Source organism: Plecotus auritus, assembly GCF_963455305.1.
Source record: "Plecotus auritus genome assembly, chromosome: 8".
Lineage (NCBI taxonomy): Eukaryota > Metazoa > Chordata > Mammalia > Chiroptera > Vespertilionidae > Plecotus > Plecotus auritus.
In genome coordinates this window covers 26558896-26579768 of record NC_137782.1, presented here as the reverse complement: position 1 = coordinate 26579768, position 20873 = coordinate 26558896, and the positions used below count along the sequence as shown (strand labels likewise).

The 20873-nt window shown below is 42.7% G+C and overlaps 1 protein-coding gene across 1 annotated transcript; it reads left to right on the top strand.

Moving 5' to 3' along the window:
- Positions 1 to 385: 385 nt before the first annotated feature.
- LOC308255908 (eppin-like) lies at positions 386 to 20529 on the top strand (the record flags this gene model as incomplete). Its single annotated transcript, XM_080683777.1, has 6 exons — positions 386 to 459; positions 2391 to 2506; positions 3833 to 3964; positions 7614 to 7781; positions 19651 to 19820; positions 20434 to 20529. 6 exons carry the CDS (start codon positions 386 to 388, stop codon positions 20527 to 20529), a joined length of 756 nt encoding a protein of 251 aa, XP_080539903.1.
- Between the last annotated feature and the right edge of the window lie 344 nt (positions 20530 to 20873).

Genomic DNA, 20873 nt, shown 5'->3' with positions numbered 1-20873 from the left:
CTAATCTGTAAATGCTCTTCTAACTGTTCATGGTATTATTGATTACTTTGATTATCTTGCTTGAGGATTATTCAAACTTTTTAATTTGATAGAAATAAAATTGTTTTTTCTGCTAAAAAAAAGAAATTCTGAGTTTTCATTTACTTTCAAGAAAATTTAGAGATAATTTCACCATGATTGGGGGCCCTGGGAAGTATTTGGACACTTACAGACTCTGTGGGTCTTTAGCCCCTGCCCTCACTAAGGACATAACCTTCATACTCTTTGGACCCACTATTCCTCTCTACCTTTAACTCCATAGTAAAATATTATATTCACACCAATATTAGAAAATTCCCTGGTGATCTGTGGTAAGAACTTAGACACTCAGCTCCTTCTTAACGTCATGTCTGACACTCACTTACTGGGTGACACTGAGTCAGCATCTTCCACTTTTCTGGGCCTTAATGATCCCTACCGGTAAGCTGAGGAGATGGGACCCGATGGGCTCTCAGAGTCCTTCCATCTAGGGATTTCAGCTTTTTATTTCCTCCTGGGCTAAGTTTGGAAGAATGCAGGTAGTAGAATAAGAGGGACAGTGCTGTGTAACACATCTTGGTTGTTCATTAGAAATTCTATTCCTTAGTCTCTTTGTGGGATCTAGTGAGACTATGAAGTTGATGGGATGGGATTGTATAGTATAAGTGTCTGACATGTTTTATTGTTATGCAAGTAAGCTTTTGATTGCCAAGGCATTCATTTCAAAGACACCCACCTCTAGTAAACGTATTGCCAGCGATAAGACATAGCTGTAAGCATATCTTAGGCCAAAATAACTAGATAAAGAACCAAGCTGCCTTTCAGAAAGCCCTGAGTAACCTAGATAACTGACACTTGAGTGGTCCTGCTTCTCCCTTCCCATGTTCTAATTCCCACTTTTATGCTTTAAATTATCTAATAGAGTGAACTATGGAACCCCAGACTTGGGTGTTAATAAAAACAGAGCCCAGGTTCACACTTTCTGCTCCTCTCTCTGCCCTCAACCTTGCTGTGTGGTCTTCCAGCCTGCCATGTACCCTTTGGGACCTGTGAGTAATAAATATTGTTCTTCAAAGTTCCCTGATGGTTTTGTAGTGGTGAGTCCTGCAATCACAATAAGAACCACAGGGCTGATCCAAGCACCACATTGGTCCTGGTGATGGTAGGGGGAATGTCTGTGGGGCTCACTACATCAGTGAATGTAGCTGCCAGAGCGCCTCAGGCATTCCTAGTCAAGGACATCACTATCCATAGGCTGAGGGGCTCTGTCTGTGATCTTAAATTTTGTGACCAGATCGTCACTCACTGATGACAAGGCTTCTGTTCATCAGGTAGGACAATGGGAGAACAAAGCTTGGCCCAAAGGTGTAATACCTAGTTAGGAAAGGGAATAGGAACCTTAGAGATGACATTGATTCTTTGAAGAGTATCTCCCTCTATGAAGACTGGTTGACTGGCTCATGTTTTGGATTCCGTGACTATAGGAAAGCTTCCAAGTAGTCGAGCACTATCTTTCCAATGGCCCCTCCACTATTCCAGTTAGAATCCAACAACTCTGCTGCCTTATTGACCTTTATTGTATTGTGGTTTCTCAGGCAGATTTCTTCATTTGATAGTTCTTCCTTAGACAACAGGGAGTTTGCACCAGATGTTAGAAGCTTTCTATAAGCTCTGACATTCTCTCCTGTTCTCAAAGCAACACAACCTTGACAAACTCTGTCTGCAAACTCTGCTATCAGCTGCCTCCTTCCCCACACCCTGCTCTGGGGCAACAACTTTATTCTTTGGCCTTAGTCAAACAATATAAGTGACCTGAAGAGAAAAGGGAGAGAGTTGGGAGGAGAGTGTGGGAAAGGGAGAAAGAGACACAGAGATCATGGGAAAAAGAAAAAGTCAGGCAAAGATACACAGAGACACAGAGAAGCAAAGAGATAGTAAGAGATCAAAAAGACACATTGTCAGAAACAAAAGGGGTGTGCCAGTTAGTGTGCAGATAAAGTGGAAAATTAATAGAGAATGAGGACATTCCACAACTCTCAAAGTTACCAAGAAGACCCCATTCATTTCTAAGGTAGCCTGGAAAGTGAGACAAGCTTTGCCCACTCCTCTTTCCCTACCCCATGGTTGACCAGAGGACCCAGCCCAGAGCAGGGGCCTAAGAACCAGAACCAGGAGCCATCCAATAAGAGACCTTTCCCCAGGCTGTGGGTTACAGCTGCCAGCTAGCCACACTGATAATCTCAGAAACATGGCGTTCCCAGGAAAAAAGAGGGTGGCTGGCTTGACTCCAGATCTCATATCCAAGATACTGACTGCTGAAAAAATAGGCTGGACAAAGGCAGCCAGACATTTTTATGTTCTCGAACTACCAGACGGACAGGCCAGCTCTTCTTCAGAATGGTGTCTTCTGGACTTTTGAGGATCCTGGTGGTATCCATCCTTCTAGAGACTGTCCAAGGATTTAGTCTGACTGACTTGCTCTCTCCAAGTAAGTAATGGGGTCTCAAGTAGCTAGAGTTACTTTTGGAATATTTCATCCTATTTCCCTCTCTGTGGAAAATCCCTTCTATGAATGCAAGAATCCAGACCCAAGGCAACCCTTACTGCCCCTTTGAAGTAGAGGGTCTTTCTTGGGGGAAGGTGGGGAGGGGCTGGGAAGAGGGTCCATAGGGATCCTGGGAGCTTAAGAGACCTTCCTCTTACCCCACACAAAAAGAGCTCCCTTTCTTGGGACATCATCCCTATCAATTCCTGATTATTTCAAACACAGTCCTATAAAGTAACTCTGCACCTCCAAAGGTTCCCTGACTTTGGGATAAAGGATAGTATCCAGAAGTTCCTTTGAACTTAAGACAGTAATATTCCATGACTATATAGTAATAATGTTAATTGCTACCATTTACAGAATACTCAGAAAGTAGGGATTTAAAGAGAGGGATCTGGAGTCAGACTTGATGGGTCCAAATTCTGGTTCCACCACTTAGTAGCCATGTAATCTTGGGCAAGTTACTTAAACTCCACCTGCTTCAGTTTCCTTATCTGCCAAATGGGGATATTAATAGAACTATTATGGGGATTAAACGAGAGTTAATATAACTGTGCATCAGTTACTGTAATTATAGCTTTATACGTGTTGTCTCATTTCTTCCTCATAACTCTGTGAGGCTAAAACAATTTTACAAATGAAGAAACCAAAGCTCGGAGAGAGTAAATGGCAAACCAAGAGTTAAGAATTTAAAAACCTAACTGTCTGACGCCAGGATGAGTGGTATTAATCACTGTACAATACACTCCTCCCCCTCAAGAAGGAATTCCCGAACACTGACTCCCTGACCAGGCCAAAATGACCAGATTTGCTTAGACCAGTGGCTTTTAATAGGGTGATTTTGCCTTCCAGGGGACATTTGCAAAGTCTGGAGACATATTTGGTTACAATTGGGTGTGCTATTGGCATCTAATGGGTAGAGGCCAGGGATGTTGCTAAACATTCTACGATGCACAGGACAGCTCTTCTCTCCCATCAAATAATTATCCAACTGGAATGTCACTAGTATCAAGGATGAGAAATCCTACCTTAGACGGGCTGGGCTGGTGGTGGGACTAGGGATGGGAAAAGAAGGTAGAGAGTGAGGGGTGGTCAGGAAGGAGGGTAGTGCAGGCAGTGCTGGGAAATACACGAGGACACCCTGAGAAAAGGACCTGGGGAGAGCAAAGTAAAAGCAAACTTCTCTGACTCCCAGAGCTGCCTTGGGTCTGGAGAAGGTGGGCACTGTGCCCTCCATGACTCATGGTTGTAAAACTGTCTCTTCCACAGGGAGATGCCCCAGAATCCGAGAGAAATGCGAATTCAAAGAAAGGGATGAGTGTTCGAAGAACAAAACCTGTCCAGACAAGAGGAAGTGCTGTGTCTTCAACTGTGGGAAAAAATGTTTAGACCTCCAACAAGGTATTGTTCAGAGCCTCTGAATGACCAGTCCTTCTGAATACCCAAACCCTCACCTTCCGCCCACCTGAGCTGGCTTTGTCCCTGGTGTGCTAAGGGTAGGTGTCTGAGCAACACTGCTGGGCTTGGGAAACCTGGGATCTACATTCATCCCCGCCCCTAATATGATATCTGACATGAGGCAATGCCTTCATTTTGTCTGGGCTTCGCTTTCCCCTGCAAAGGGGTGCAAGGGTGTGATTGAATCAGATAGTCTCTTGGCTAGTTTCCACTCTTACTATTTGAGTCCCCAGTGGCCATGGTTGGCCCACCATATACCAACATTGCTGCTGCGAATGGTATCATCTAGCTTCTTGCTCTAGAGTGCCCGCCTCTCTGCCTAACATGGTAAATCTAACAGCACCAAGAAATCTCCCCTGACCACTTCAGACTAGAGAGTTTTTCCTTTGCTGCTACAGTCTTCATTCCATCCCCATTTCCCTGGGTTCCTGAAAGACTAACAAAGATTCTTCTTTTGTTTGTTTGTTTCGTCTGGGTTTTTATTAATCCTCACCCGAGGATAATTTTTCCATTGCTTTTCAGAGAGAGTGTAACAGAGGGAAGGTGGAGGAGAGCAAGAGGGAGAGAGGAGGAGGAGGAGGAGGAGGAGGAGGAGGAGGAGGAGAGAGAGAGAGAGAGAGAGAGAGAGAGAGAGAGAGAGAGAGAGAGAGAGAGAGAGAAAGCTCATAAATAGCAGAGACCATGCCTTTTCTTTGTCTCTTAAAGTATCTAGCACATGGTATGTGCTCAATGAATGACTTATTCAGTCCAGGTCAAAGATTATTTATTTATTTATTCTTAATCCTCACCCAAGGGTATTTTTCCAATTGATTTTTTTAGAGATAGTGGAAGAGAGGGGAAGAGGCAGAGAGAGAAACATCGATGTGAGAAAGACACATCAATTGGTTGCCTCCTGCACACTCTCTGACTGGGGTGAGGTACATGCCCTTGACCAGAATTGAACCCTGGACCCTTCAGTTCATTGGCTGACCCTCTCTCTACTGAGCCAAACCAGCTAGGGCAAAGATTCTTTACTTATTCATTGTTTTACCCTCAACATTCTGCCAAATTCAGACTTCCTGCTAGGAATGGGGTTCCAAGATGAAATCAAACACAACCCTGCTGATTCGAAATTTACAACCTCACAGGTGAGACCAAAGACATAAACAAATGACAAACATGCACATACAACTCAGAAGCACCATAGAAAAATGCAGGTTCAATTTAGCACCTGTGGGGGTGTGGAATGCAGGATGGAGTCAAAGACATCATAAAGGAGTTGATGTCTGAGAAAGATTTTGAAGGGGGAATAGGAGTGTCACTAATGAACAACAGTGGGGTGGGCAGAGGAAATATGGAGTGAGAGGTGTGGAAGTGTGGCATAGCATGGTGTGTTGAAGGTTGCAGGAGTGTGTAGCTCAGAAGGGTACTGTGATAGGTGAAGGGCCAGAGTCGAAAACAGGAGGCAGATCGTGAAGGGCCTGTGGGTCATGAGGAGACTTTGTCATGAAGTCAAGGTCTTAGTGTGGAATGATGTGCTCAGGATGTGTTTCAGATCCACCAGGACCTTCTCTCTGGTGGACAGCATGAGGGGTGGGTTGGAGGGGTCAGGGATGGAGGCAGAAAGATCAATTTGAGGTCATTTCAACAGCCCAGGCTTGCGACACTGAGACTTAAAGAGAGTGCCAGGTGTGGTGCATATATGCATGGAATATTACTCGGCCATAAGAAAGAATGAACTCTTCCCATTTGCGACAATGTGGATCAACCTAGAGGGTATTATGCTACAGCCCTATGAAATAAGTCAGACAAAAAAGACCAATACATATTATTTCACTTATATGTGGAAACTAAAAAACAAAACAAAAACAAACAAACAGAAGCAGAGTCAAAGATACAGAGAACAACTTAATGGTTGCCAGATGGGAGGAGGATCCAGGATTGAGTGAAAAGGATAAAGGTACTAAGAAGTACACATTGGCAGTTACAAAATAGTCCCAGGGATGTATATAGCCAATAATATTGTACTAATTACGTATAGTGCTAGTTGGATACTGGAAATATCAGGGGAAACACTTGGTAAAGTATGATTGTCTACCATTATGCTGAAACTAATATAATATTGAATGTCAGCTGTAATTGAAAAATAAATAAATGAAAATTTAAGAAAAGGAGTGGCAGAGAGGTAAACTGTAAGGAAGTGAAAATCAACAGGACTTAACTGTTCAGCTGAACTAGCAGTTTAGTTCGGACCTGTTTTGGTTCGCTAGGGCTGCTGAAACAAAGCACCACAGACTGGGCGGCTTTAGCAACAGCAATGTCTTGTCTCACTGTTCTGCAGGCTAGAAGTCCAAGGTCAAGTGTTGGCAGGGTTGGTTCTTTCTCAGTTGTGTGTGAGAATCTGCTCCATGCCTCTCGCCTGATTTCTGGGGGTATGCTGGGAACGGCTGGCATTCCTTGACTTGTAGACCTGTCTTCAACGTCACATGGTGTTCTCCCTGTGTGTGTCTGTGAACAAATTTCTCCTTTTTCTAAGGACATTGGTCATGCTGGATTAGAGATGCACCCTATTCCAGTATAACTCAACTCCATTTCCAAATAGGGTCACATTCTGAGGTACTGAGGATTAGGACTTTAACATATAAATGAGTTGGGGGTGGGGAGGATGCAATTCATTCCATAACCAGAATGAAACTAACCACAGGAGGAAAGGGGCCTTGACCATCTGAAAAACTACTCTCACCTTCCCTGCACTGGACTTGCACTTTACTCATGATCACATAGTCTCTTCTTGGCATGCTTTGGAGGGCAGAGTAAATGGCTTATAATTTCTAATTTCCATATATTTTATTTATTCAGGGCATGTTTATTGATCAGCTAGTCTCTGCCAAGCACTGTGCTCAAAGCTGCACATTCAGGCCGAACCCGGTTTGGCTCAGTGGATGGAGCGTCGGCCTGCGGACTGAAGGGTCCCAGGTTCGATTCTGGTCGGGGCCATGTACCTTGGTTGCGGGCACATCCCCAGTGGGAGGTGTGCAGGAGGCAGCTGATCGATGTTTCTCTCTCATCGATGTTTCTAACTCTCTATCCTTCTCCCTTCCTCTCTGTGAAAAATCAATAAAAAATTAAAAAAAAAAAAAGCTGCACATTCAGATACAGTCAAAGAGCTCGCAACTTAGAGGGCCATGAGGGTGGTCTCACTTGCCCTCAGGACAGCTCTGTGCAACAAGCAGGATGAGACTTGGCATTTTCATTTTACAGAAATGGAAGTCGAGGACAAGATAGGTAATGTGGGAGGTCGATGGGCAGACACTGAATTAGGAAAAGAATCTTGAAACCACAGTCTCCTCACTCTCAGGGGAGACAATGAGGCCAGTGACCAGAACGGAAGGGAGATGCCGATGTTTCCCAGGGAGGCAGATGCCCAAACAGCTCCACTTTAGGGTCTCCCTGCAAATGTGCACAATACATCAATGGAGCTGGGCCCCAAGGTGTGATAAGGTGAAAAGGAGCCTGCTCAGTTTCATCCTTTGGGGGTTGCCAAAGGGACAGAAACAGTTGTATTTTTTCAGGGTGGGCTCTCTAAGTTCTCAACTCCGGGATCTCCCTGCAGATATATGCAGTTTGCCGAAAAATCCTGGTCCCTGCATGGCTTTTTTTCGTCGCTGGTGGTATGATAAGAAAAATGATACCTGTTCCACCTTCATCTATGGTGGCTGCCAAGGAAACAACAACAACTTCCAAACCAAAGACCTGTGTCAGAATATGTGCTCCAAAAAACGTGAGTCGCAAGGGCCTCGATATCCCATCCTCACCAGGGCCACGTGGGAGGTCTGGGTGTTGGCTAGTCCATTCTAGGATGGCTGCATCGTTGGCAGACTAGGTGCTGACACAATCAGCTCCAATCAGGAGGTAAGAATATATCTCACAGAGGGTTGGACAGGGGCTTTCTGGGAACTGAGACTGGAAAAAAAACGTGGTCATGAATCAAAGCTGGCAAGTGTGAGGAGTGGAGGGAGGGTGCAGATGTGGTGAAATCTCAGAAACCCAACTTCACAGAGGTCACATGACACCCAGCCTAGCACTGGGCATGTTGACCAACCACCCAGCCCATTAATTTCCTCATTACAATGCCTTGCTAGTAATCCACTCCCATCCACTTCCATTTTTCCTTTAAGGAGATGTATAGCTTCCCAAAGTAAACTCACTTCTGTTTAATGTCCTGTGGAAATGTTCAAACACAACTTCAAGACTAGTTCTGAAGATAAGCACAAGATGCTCAGCTGGTCTTGGTCTACATTCTCAACAGGCTTCTAATCCTGAATGCATACGAATTAACGGGAACACCACCAGGATTTGGCTCATGATTCAAGGCTCTGCCTGTGTGCCTGGTCGGCACTCCAAGTTGGATTCCTCTGTTCCACTCCCAGCATTCCAAGGCCTTAGCCCTTCCCAAGACTGAACCCCTAAATCTGCTTCCCCCTTCTTCCATTTTAACCTCTTTTCATATAAAATATCATGTTTTTGATCCCATTTCTACTGTCCAACTTCTAGCAACCCCTGTTTATACCTATGTAGCTCCCAATTTTTCCCAATAAAGTACTCTATTTGATCCTGTGCCTCTAAGGCTGAATGATTCACATCTATCGGCACATTATGGTTTGTGGAGAGTAAAAGCTTACTGAGGCTTCTGAAGACACCATTAAAGCGAGTGAAGAAAATCAGAACCTTGAAAATTGATACCCCAGGGATATTGTTATTCTCCTCTGTTTCTTAAAAAAATTGCAAGACCCTTTTATGACAAGGGCTCCTGGGCATTGCCTTAGCTTGGATACCCCAGTAATTGATCCTAGGACAAGGGCATGGGTAAAAGTAGTTTATTTGGGAGATAAATGTGAGGAGCGGGTAAGTGATATAGGAAAGCAAGGAGTTGATAATGAGCTGGTTACCACTGTGCAAACTGGTTTAATTCTACTGGAGACCTTCCACAAGACCATGTAAAACATGTCTCCGTCTTCAGTTATGGGGAAGCTGAGGTGTGTATCCACTAAGGCCCATAATTCTCCTGGATGTCTGGGGGGCATGAAATCCCTCATTCTTCCAGGCTGTTCTGTATGGAATCTGAGCAAGCTCCCAGGAGCCAGAGAAAACTCTCAGCAGAGAAGTAGAGACTCTGATGCTTGAAATGGAAAGCTATCAATATGCACTCAATATTATTCAGCCATAAGAAGGAAGGAAGCATGAATACGTGCTACGCTGTGGGTGAACCCCAAAAATATTACGCTAAGTGAAAGAAGCCAGTCACAAAAGGCCATACATTCTACGATTCCATTTATATAAAATATCCAGAAGAAGCAAATTCATAGAGGTAGAAAATAAATTAGTGGTTGCCAGGGGCTGGAGTAGGGCTGGGGGAAATAGAGAGTGACTGCTAATGGGTGTGGAGTTTTCTCTTGTGATGAAAATGTTTTGGAACTAATAAAGGTGATGGTTACACAACATCATGAAGGTACTAAAAAGCCACTTAACTGTTCACTTAAAATGGTTAATTTTATATAATGTGAATTCCATCTCAATTATAAAAAATAGATTAGAAAAAAAATGTACATTAGAATTGCAGCTGCAGGTGAGCTGAGATATGTCTTACTGATGCTTCAAGCCTTAAATTGGAAAGTTCAATGGAATAATCTTCAGGCCCCACCCATTGATTCAGCTGGTTCTGGGGTCATAACTGACATTTATTTACTATTTCCCTCCTGCATCACCTATTACAAATTGGACCCGATGATAGAAGCTCTCCGTTAGACCTAACATTCTCTCCGGCTTTCAAAGCACCATGATCTTGATAGGCACTCTGAAGATTTGGTTCAATCTGGAATTAAACTTCTCCTCCCTTCCATGCTACTCATGGCAATAGCTTTACTCTTTGATGATGGTTGAAGAAAAGGGGTGGCCCAAAGAGAAGAAAGAGGAAAAGGACTAGAGGGAAAGAGAAGGGCAGGGAGAAAGAGACCCAGACTATGAGAGACTCACAGAAAAAAAGAGAAAAAGACAGGGACAGAGTAAAAGAAAGAGGCACAGAGAGAAGAAAATAAACAGTGTGAGAAAAACAAGCAGACAGAAAAATAAACATGCCAGGAGAAGAGTAAGGTTGAGAAAAAAGACAATACCTAGGATACTCTTGACCTCCAAACTCTCCCTGAAAAATGAAAGACCTTGGAATCGAACATTCCCTCTGCTAAAGGAGTTTAGAAGCCCCAGATAAACTTTGTCCCTTCTCTCTCTGGTTGACCAGACAGCCAGAGAGCCTCAGCTCACTTGAGGACTAAATGCTGCCTATCAAGAGCCCCTTCCCTCAGGGTTGGTGCTGTGGGTGTCAGCTAGTACCACCGATGGCCTCGGGGACTTGGTGTTCCTTGGAGGAGGGAGAGTAGCAGGCTGGTCTCCAGTGACATGTGCCTCTTGGAGTGTTAAGCTGTGTCAGGGCAGCCAAAAGCTCTGAAGCTGCTGCTTAGCACTTGTTCTTAGTTGTGGTGCCACCAGCCAGACCAGCCCCTCCTGAAATGGGGCTCTCAGGATTTCTGTCAATACTGGTACCGTTCATCCTCCTGGGTGGTGTCCAGGAACCTGGGCTGATTGAGGGGTTCTTAAGTAAGTATTGGGGACTCAGTCCTCTCAGTGGAGAAATGGAACTCAGATGGGAGGAAAGAACAAATAATTCTATCCCTGAGAAATGCCTTCCCCCACCTCACCCTGGGATCCTAGGTGGAAAAGAGGGGAGATGTTTGGATTCTTCTTTTCAGGTAAGATGCCTCTGGGAATGCAGGAAACTGTGGCAACTGACCCCCGACCCCCACACCATCATTATGAGAGGAGATTTCACATGAAACAAACTAAGGGAACTGGGAAGCTTAAGGTTCTTTTCCATATGAAAGGCCACTCCCCCTAGCACTACCCTTCCCATTGCAGGCCAGGAAAGTCTTCCCACACCCACAGGGGATCCTTGCCTTTGGGGTAAAGAATGGTCTCTGGAAGTCCCTTGAAATGCTGAGATATGAAGACCCTCATAATTAGCAGCTAAAACATACAGAGCATTCAGACCACAGTGGAGCCATATTTCACAGGTTCAAATCCTGGCTCTACTTCTTAGCAGTTGTATGATGCTGGGCAAGTTCTCTAACTTCCCCATGCTTTAGGTTCCTCTGTTTAGAAAATGTGAATATTTTATATTTTATCTTTATTGTTGAAAGTATTATAGATGTTCCTTTCTCCCCTCCCCCCGCCATTGACCCCTGCCTGTCCACTCCTGCTCCCCACCAGGCCTTCATGAAAGTACTGTCTGTCTCCACGGGTTATGCATATATGCATATAAGTTCTTTGGTTAATCTCTTCCAGTCCTCTTCCCTTTCCTCTGAGAATCATCAGTCTGTTGCATACTTTTATGTCTCTGGGTCTATTTTGTCAGTTTATTTTATTCGTTAGATTTCACATATAAGTGAGATCATGTGATATTTGTTTTTCTCTGACTGGCTTATTTTGCTTAGCATAATACTCTCCAGGTCCCTCCATGTTGTCTCAAAGGGTAAGAGATCTTTCTTTTTCTATAGCTGCATAGTATTCCATTGTGTAAATAGACCACAGCTTTTTTATCCATTCATCTACTGATGGGCAGGCACTTGGGCTGTTTCCAGATCTTAGCGATTGTAAGTAACTCTGCTGTGAACATAGGGTTACATACATTCTTTCTAATTGGTGTTTCAGGCTTCTTAGGATATATTCCCAGAAGTGGGATCACTGCATCAAATGGGAGTTCCATTTAAAATTTTTTGAGAAAATGCCACACTGTTTTCCATAGTGGTTGTACCAGTCTGCATTCCTACCAGCAGTGCATGAGGGTTCTCTTTTCTCCGTTTCCTCACCAGCACTTGTTGTTTGTTGATTCATTGATGGTAGCCATTCTGGCAGGTGTGAGGTGGTACCTCATTGTCATTTTTTTTGTTTTTGTTTTTAATGTGCAAATTTTTATTTTAATTACTCCTATTTGAAGGTTCTTATTTTTGACACCAGCAAGGCATTTTAATATTATCCACTCCGTAAAGGTTCCCACAGGGCAAATTCACATTATTCTCACGACTATGCTTTGGAGTGACTTGGTGTGTCAGCAGATTCATCACCAATCCACCTCACCAGCCCTTTGTATCTTTCTACAACGTTGAAGCCAATAGCACACTGCAACTTGTGTAAACAGATAGGGCACAGATTTAGGGGGCGCTGGTCAGCTTCTTCCAAGTGGTTGGAGCCTTGCACTAGGCATGCAATCCACTGACAGTGTCGAAGTCCACATATGTGTCAAATTTTGTGTGTTAAAGTCATACAGGACCGAAGTAGCAAAACACTAGTCATTTCAGGAGTATAATAGTTACCAAACACCGAATAACCACTTGATTCTTCTCTGCGACGCCTTCACATTGCTTTCATAGCTTGAGCTGTAAAAATCACTGCCTGGCAAAGCTGAATATCCCCACACCATCTGTCAGAGAGGCCTGTCCAAAGACAAAATTTCAGGAGTCTCTTGGGTGAGATGAATCATTGTTATTCCCGCAACACAGAAGTCATCCTCAGGTTTCTTCTTTTTTAAGAACTTCAGGATGTGCCCTGCATGGATTTGAAGGTTTTGTGCATTATCACTGACAGTAAAGGAACACCTTGTTGCAGAGACAGGAACTGGTTCTAGGCGTTTTACTGTCAAGCCATAGAAAACTGCTTCACAGTAGCCCTTGAGCCATTTAATAGATTTTTCACTGATAATTCTGGTGTTCTCTAGAGATCCAATGCGCTGTATATAAATACTGAGTTTCTCTGGAGCAGGTGTCTTTCTGGAAGGATTGTTTAAAAACTCTTCAAAGTCTTGGGGAGGCTCAGGATGAGAAGTGATCCAATCTGATGGAGAATGCAAGGTAATGGGTCCAAAGAGATCACTGGCTGGTCGGAAGTCTTCATTCATCAAACACCACTCTGCAGCATCAACCTTCTCATACTGGGACACAAGCACTGGGTTCTTTGAGATGAGAGCTGTTCTAAGTGTCTGTTCGAGTGCTGTACCATTTTCATAATGACAGTCTCTTCCATTCACATCATGTTTTAGGTAGAGCTTTCATCCTTCACGTGAATGGGTCAAACAGCTGTTCCACCACGAGGCTCACAAGAACAGGCGTGTAGGGCCTGGTCTGGAAGGTGTTGTGCGGGGGTACCTTCACCCCGCACCCTGCCTGGCCTGGGTGACACCAGATCGCCTGCCTACTGAGGTGGCTCCTATGCACTTCTCCTCATGGTCGTTTTAATTTGCATCTCTCTGAAGATTAGTGACACTGAGCATTTTTTCATATGTCTCTTGGCCATTTGTATGTCCTCTTTGGAGACGTGTCTATTGGGTCCTCAGCCCATTTTTTAATTGGATTGTTTGTCTTCCTTTTGTTGAGTTTTATGAGTACTTTAAGTATTTTGGAAATTAACCCCTTATTTGGTGTATCATTAGTAAACATGTTCTCCCATACAATGGGTTTCCTTTTCATTTTGATGCTGGTTTCTTTTGCTCTGCAGAAGCTTTTTATTTTTATGTAGTCCCATTGGTTAATTTTGTCGTTTGTTTCTTTTGCTCTAGCTTCTGTATCAGTGACAATTCTGCTACATGAAATGTCTGATATTTGGATGCCTATGGTTTCTTCCAGGATTTTTATGGTTTCACATCTTACATTTAAGTCTTTTAACCATTTTTTTAGTTTATTCTTATGTATGATATAGTTGGTGCTATAATTTCTTGTTTTGTTTTGTTTTTTTTACATGTCCAATTATCCCAATTATTGAAGAGATTGTCTTTACTCCATTGTATGCTCTTGCCTCCTTTGTCAAATATTAATTGAGCATAACAGCTTGGGTTGATTTCTGGGTTCTCTATTCTGTTTCAGGGATCTACTAGTATATTCCAGTTCTTGTGCCAGTACCAGGATGTTTAGATTATAGTGGCTTTGTAGCATAGCTTGATATCCGTTACTGTGATCTCTCCAACTTTGTTCTTCTTTCTCAAGATTGATAGGGGTCTTTTTAGGTTCCATGTGAATTTTTGGAGTATTTGTTCTAGATCTGTGAAATATGCCTTTGGTATATTGTCTTTATCTAATTTTGGAATAATGGTGGCCTCATGAAAAGAGCTTCGAAGTGTTCTTCCCTCTTGGATTTTTTGGAATAGGTTGAGGAGGATAGATGTTCGTTCTTCTTTGAATATTTGGTAAAATTCCCTTGTGAAGGCGCCTGGGCCAGGGCTTTTGTTTCCTGTATTTTTATTACTGCTTCAATTTCATCAGTTGTTATCAGCCTATTCAAGTTTTCTGATTCTTCCTGATTCCGTTTTGGAAGATTATATTTTTCTAGGAATTTGTCCATTTCATCTCAGTCATCCACTTTGTTGGCATATAGTTGTTCAAAGTATTTTCTTACAACATTTTGTATTTCTGTGGTGTCAGTTGTTACTTCACCTCCTTAGTTTCTGATTGTATTTATTTGGGTTATCTCTCTTTGTTTCTTTTTTTGTTTTTAATCCTCACCAGAGGATATTTTTCCATTGGTTTCTAGAGAGTGGAGGGGGGAGGGGAAAGAGAAAGAGAGAGAGAGAGAGAGAGAGAGGTGTGTGGGGGGAACACCAGAATGATGTGTGAGAGAGACACATTGATTGGTTGCCTCCTGCATGCACTCCTACTGGGGCTGGGGAACTTGCAACCAAGGCACATACCCTTGACTAGGAATTGAACCTGAGACTCTTTGGTTCACAGGCCGACACTCTATCCACTGAGCCAAAATGGCCAGGGCTCTCCTTGTTTCTTGATGAGTCTGGCTAAAGGTTCATCAATCTTGTTTATCTTTACAAAAAACCAGCTCTTGGTTTCATTGATCTTTTGTATTTTTTTTAAGTCTCTATATCATTTATTTCCACTCTGATCTTTATTATTTCCTTCTTTCTACTTGCTCTGGGATTTTCTTGTTCTCTTTCTAATTCTTTAAGATCTAGGGTTAGATAGTTTATTAGAAAAAATTTTTTTTTATTTCTTGAGATAGGTCTATAGTGCTATGAATTTACCTCTCAGGACTACTTTCACTGTGTCCCATAGATTTTGGGTTGTTGTGTGTTCATTTTAATTTGTTTCCCGGAAGTGTTTTTATTTCTTCTTTGATCTCATTGGTAACCCATTCATTGTTTAATAACTTGCTATTTAGCTTCCATGTGTTTGAATGTTTTGGAGTATTTTTATTGTAGTTGATTTCTAGTTTCATACAATTGTGACCTGAGAAGATGCTTGATTTGATTTAAGTCTTCTTGAACTTGTAGAGACTTAGTTTGTGTCCTAACATGTGGTCTATCTTTGAGAATGTCCCATGTGTACTTGAAAAGAATGTATATTCTGTAGCTCTGGTTGAAATGTTCTGTAAATGTTAATTAAATCCATTTGATCTAGTGTGTCATTTAGTGTCCCTGTTTCCTTGTTGATATTTTGTATGGAAGATCCACCCCTTGATGTCAGTGGGGTGTAAAAGTCCCCTACTATGATTGCTGTCAATCTCTCCCTTAAAGTCCTCCAGAAGTCTTTTGTTTGTTTGTTTGTTGGTTGGTTTTATTGTTGTTGTTAATCCTCACCTAAGAATGTTTTTCCATTGATTTTTTTTTTAGAGAGAGAGTGGAAGGGAGGGGGAAAGACTGAGAGAGAAACATCGATGTGTGAGAGACACATCAGTTGGTTGTCTCTTACACATGCCCCAACTGGGGCCAGGGATTGAGCCTGTAACCCAGGTACATGCCTTTGACCAGAATTGAACCCAGGACCCTTCAGTCCAAGGGCTGACACTCTATCCACTGAGCCAAATTGGCTAAGGCCAGAAGTTTTAAAAATATATTTGTGTGCTCCTATATTAGATGCATATACGTTTACCAGGGTTATATCCTCTTATTGTGTCAGTCCCTTTAGTATTAGGAAGTGGCCTTCATCGTTGTTTGTTATGGCTTTCATTTTGAAGTCTATTTTGTCAGATATTAGTATTGTTACCCCAGCTTTTTTTCCATTTCCATTTGCATGGAAAAATTTTTTCTATCCCTTCACTTTCATCCTATGTGAGTCTTTTATTCTGAGGTGGGTCTCCTATAGACAACATATATATGGGTGACAAAGGTAGTAAAGCAATTGGCAGGTAATATGTTTTCTTATCCATTCAGCTACCCTATGTCTTTTGATTGGAACATTTAACCCATTTACATTTAAGGCTATTATTGGTAGGTACTTATTTGTTGCCACTTTTATTCTTTATGTCTGTGCTCCTCTTTCTTCTTACAACAGTCCCTTTAGCATTTCTTGCAGTGCTGGTTTGGTGGTAATAAATTTCTTCAGCCGAAACCGGTTTGGCTCAGTGGATAGAGCGTCGGCCTGCGGACTGAAGGGTCCCAGGTTCGATTCCGGTCAAGGGCATGTACCTTGGTTGCGGGCACATCCCCAGTGGGAGGTGTGCAGGAGGCAGCTGATCGATGTTTCTCTCTCATCGATGTTTCTAACTCTCTATCCCTCTCCCTTCCTCTCTGTGAAATATCAATAAAATATATTTTAAAAAATAAATAAATAAATAAATAAATAAATTTCTTCAGCCTTTTTTTTTTTTTTTGTCTATGAAGCTTTTTATTTCACCTTCAATTTTGAATTATAGCCTTGCTGGATAGAGTAGTCTTTGATTCAGTTCCTTGCTTTTCATTACTTTGTATACTCATGCCACTGCCTTCTGGCTTGAAGTGTTTCTATTGAGAAATCAGCTGGAAGTCTAATGGGAGCTCCCTTGTAGGTAACTTTCTGTCTCTCTCTTGCATCCTTTAATATTTTTTCTTTGTCTTTAACGTTTGGCATTTTATTTATAATGTGTCTTGGTGTGGGTCGTTTTGGGTTCATCTTGATTGGGACGCTCTGTGTTTCTTGGACTTGTTTTGACTTTTTCCTTCACCAGGTCAGGGAAGTTTTTTCTGTCATTATTTCTTCCAACAGGTTCTCTATTCCTTGCTCAGATTCTTCCAGTACCCCTATGATGTGGATGTTGTTAAATTTCATGTTGTCCCAAAGCTTCCTTCAACTCTCCTCCTGCTTCTTAATTTTTCTTCCAAGTGTTGTTCTAAATGGGTGTGTTTTTTCTACCCTGTCTTCTAATTCGCTGATTCAGTCCTCAGCTTCTTCCATTCTACTGTTGATTCCATCCAGGGTATTCTTTATTTCAGCTATGTCACTTTTCATATCTGATTGATTCTTATTGCAGGTCCATGCATCCAGGTGGACCATGTGTCAAGATGGCTGGATAGGCTGTGTACGCTGCTTGTCAAGGCAGCAGGGTTGGCCCTAAAATGTGAATATTAATAGGGCTTACCCACAGAGTTGTCATGAGGGTTAAGGAGAAAAATACTAGTACATAGTAAGCACTTCATTAATATTGGTTATTATTATTATGCCTGAGGCAGCCTGCCAATTGCTTTACTAGCTTTGTCACACAATCATCAAAACAATCATAGGCAAATAAGGGAATAGAGGATCAGAGATGGTGCCTGCCATACCAAAGGTTGCACAGAATTCAGAAGCTCAGCCATCTAACTCCAAAAATGGAGAGCTCAATCACCAAAAGCTCTGGCATCTCCACCCACCCCACCCTCACTCAGGGAATGTCCAAATGCAGGAAGGTTAAGTGAACAGAATAGTCTTAGGGGAGAGCATCCTTCTCCTTAAAACTTTGTGGGTGGTGGTTGTAGGGGAGAAGGCTGAATTTAGGAATTAGATTGTAAATTGTTATGGGTTAGAGATGGGGGCAGCAGTGTGCCAATCATAAGCCCTCTGAAGATCACTACTTTCTGTGGACAATGAAGTGAAAACAAACTTCCCTAAGTCTGCAGTGGTGCCCTAGACCTGGGAATGGTGTTCTGGCCCCTTCAAAGGCCTTTCTTCCCTCCCCTTAGATATGTGTCCCAAAATCAAAGTACATTGTGATACGAACGAAATAAACCAATGTCTAAAGAACAGACAGTGCCCAGAGAAGATGAAGTGTTGCAACTTTAACTGTGCAAGGAAATGTTTAAACCTCAAACAAGGTAACTCAGAAATCCCCTGAACTATCCAATGCCTTCACACCCTACCCCCACTTTCTGCCCACCCACACGGACATTACTAGACCACTTCCCTGGTTCACTGATGGCTGGCGTCTGATCAACAGTCTGGTGCATCTTTTAATTAATACAAATCCTGGACTTGGAAGGAAGGGGTGTTGGGAGTCATGGGTTTTATTTCTTTTCTGTTCATAGTTAGGTATGTGATGTGGGTAACGGATTTTTTCCTTTACGGGACTTAGTTTCCCACCTGTAAGAAAGGTGGGAGCGGGGGAGTGGGCATTAGATCGCATTGTCTCTTGGCTGCTTTTCTGTGATCCTCTGAGATGCCAAATAGCCAGAGAAGTCCCATCAAATGCCAACCGAGAGCCAGGTGATAGAATAGCTATAAGACACAGTTATTCAATTTTTATTTCCTGGTTGTGCTTTTTCTAGGCCTCTTTGTCTATATAAATCCAAAATGCCTTCCCTAACCACCTTTGTCCTCCTTCACTCTTTCCTCTCTGCTCATATAATTGAGCTCTAAAGAAGACCATCAAGGAGTATTCATCCATTCATTCATTTTACAAATACTTACTGGTTTCCCTGACACCAATGATAGGCTCCACTTGCTCATTGTAGCCAGGGAACTCAGTAAGATTTTCCGGGTAAAAAGATCTACAATTTAAGACCTGCGAGATCTTAAACTATATGGTTCTGAAAAACAAAATAAAACAACAAAAAAAAACACCTCTCTTTATTCCTCTTAGCACTATGTACAAGATATTTGCTCTATAAATGCTTTTTGAAGTTCAGGATACATTTGATTCTTTAAAATATTTTTAATTGATATTTTAGAAAGAGGAAGGGAGAAAGAAAGAGAAAAAAAACATTGATATGAGAGTGAAACATGGATTGGCTGTGCCATGTATGCCCCCTACTGGGGATCAGCTTGCACCCCAGAATGTGTCCTGACCAGAATTGAACTAGTGACCTTTCAGTGCACAGGACAATGCCCAACCACATCAGCGATTTAATTAATTAATTAATTAATTAATTAATTGTGTGTGTGTGTGTGTTGTGTGTGTGTTTTACTGTGAACATTCCTGAAGCATCCACTCAGTGCCAAATTATCTGCAAGGAACTGGTGTACCAAGATGACATAAGGCACAAATCTCACATTCTCATGGAGGAGTCAGAAAATACAAACAAATAATTATGTAGAAGTGGTGAATGTGTGTGCAAGATTGAGAAGCAATACAGAAAAGCAAGGAGTGAAGCATGGAGCCAGGAAAGGCAACATAGAAGTGTTTGATGCCTGAGAAGTGTTTGAATAATGAAAAGGGTTGTATCTAGTGGGCAAGAGAGAGGTGGACATTCCAGGCATGTGCAAAGGCATGGAGGGGTGTAAGAGGCCACTCTTCCATGACTTTGCACATGTCTGAAATGTTCTCTAGGGAGGCAGGCACCCAAACTGCTCTACTCTGCAATCTCCTTGCAGACATATGCCGTTTGCCAAAGGTAGTTGGCCCCTGCCTGGCCTTCTTTCCACGCTGGTGGTATGATAAGGAAACTCAGGCATGCTCCAAATTCATCTATGGTGGTTGCCTCGGGAACAATAACAACTTCCAATCTGAATCTATCTGCAAGACCATCTGCAAAAAAAGGAAAGTAAGTTCCACGGGTCCCATTTCCCATGCTCACCTGGGCTACCCTGGGAGGTCGGGTGTTGGCTGGTCTGTTCTAGGAACTTGGCAAGTTTGGGGCTGATATAACCAATTCAATCAGGAAGTAAGAATGCACCTTTGAAGGGGTAAGTAGAGGAAAAAGAGGGTGGGAAGGGAAGCAGTAGTCAAAGTTGGCAAGTATGAGATGACTAGAGGGTACATAGAAAGCTGAAGTGGTGAAGTGTCTGAGACCAAGTCAGAAGAAGGTCCAGTAAATAAGCCCAGTGCTTGGCACCATGAATCAGACAGTCACTCCAGGCCATTACTTCTCACCAAACCTCATCAACAATTCTCCTCCCTTTCCTTCTTAAGGTGATTATAGCTAGGACAACCACATGCTACACTGATGACATGAAGATACTTTTGAGAGCAAAAGGAAATACCATTAATTATGTTATTGGGAAAACAGACATAAACTGGGACTTTAATGGAAAACTAGAACATGTGATCACTCTCTGAGCCCCTGAAGTCACTCCACTTCTGTTTTCTCTTCCTGTGAAAAGATGCAAAATGATCTTATCGCGAACACTCCCACACCTTTCTTCTCTCTTTCTCAGGTGTATATCTTATCTCTATTTCTCCTAAATGCTAAGAATCCTGGCGAGACTTACAACCAGGGGAGCAGTGGGCAGTGGCAGCTCATCCCGGGCTAAGCCTCTGAACCTGTCTTCAAGGCTCCCTTTTCTCTGACTTTATAACGAGCTAACAGCAGCCCCACCTTGGCTCACTTCTGTCACTGACTTTTACTTCTCAGCGAGTCTACACTGCCCTGCATGGCTCACTTCTTTCCTATAATGTTTCTATAGAGCCAAAGCAGGACACCACTTAGCCTCTCTCCTGTTGCTTCTTCTACCCTAAGCCCTTCCTTTGTTTCACTGTCCCCAGAATTAGTAAACATACTCTAAAAATCACACACACACACACACACACACATCTTATCTCCCTTTTTCCACTAACTGCAAGGCTTAGTTCCTATGGGGATCAAAGTCCAAGTATC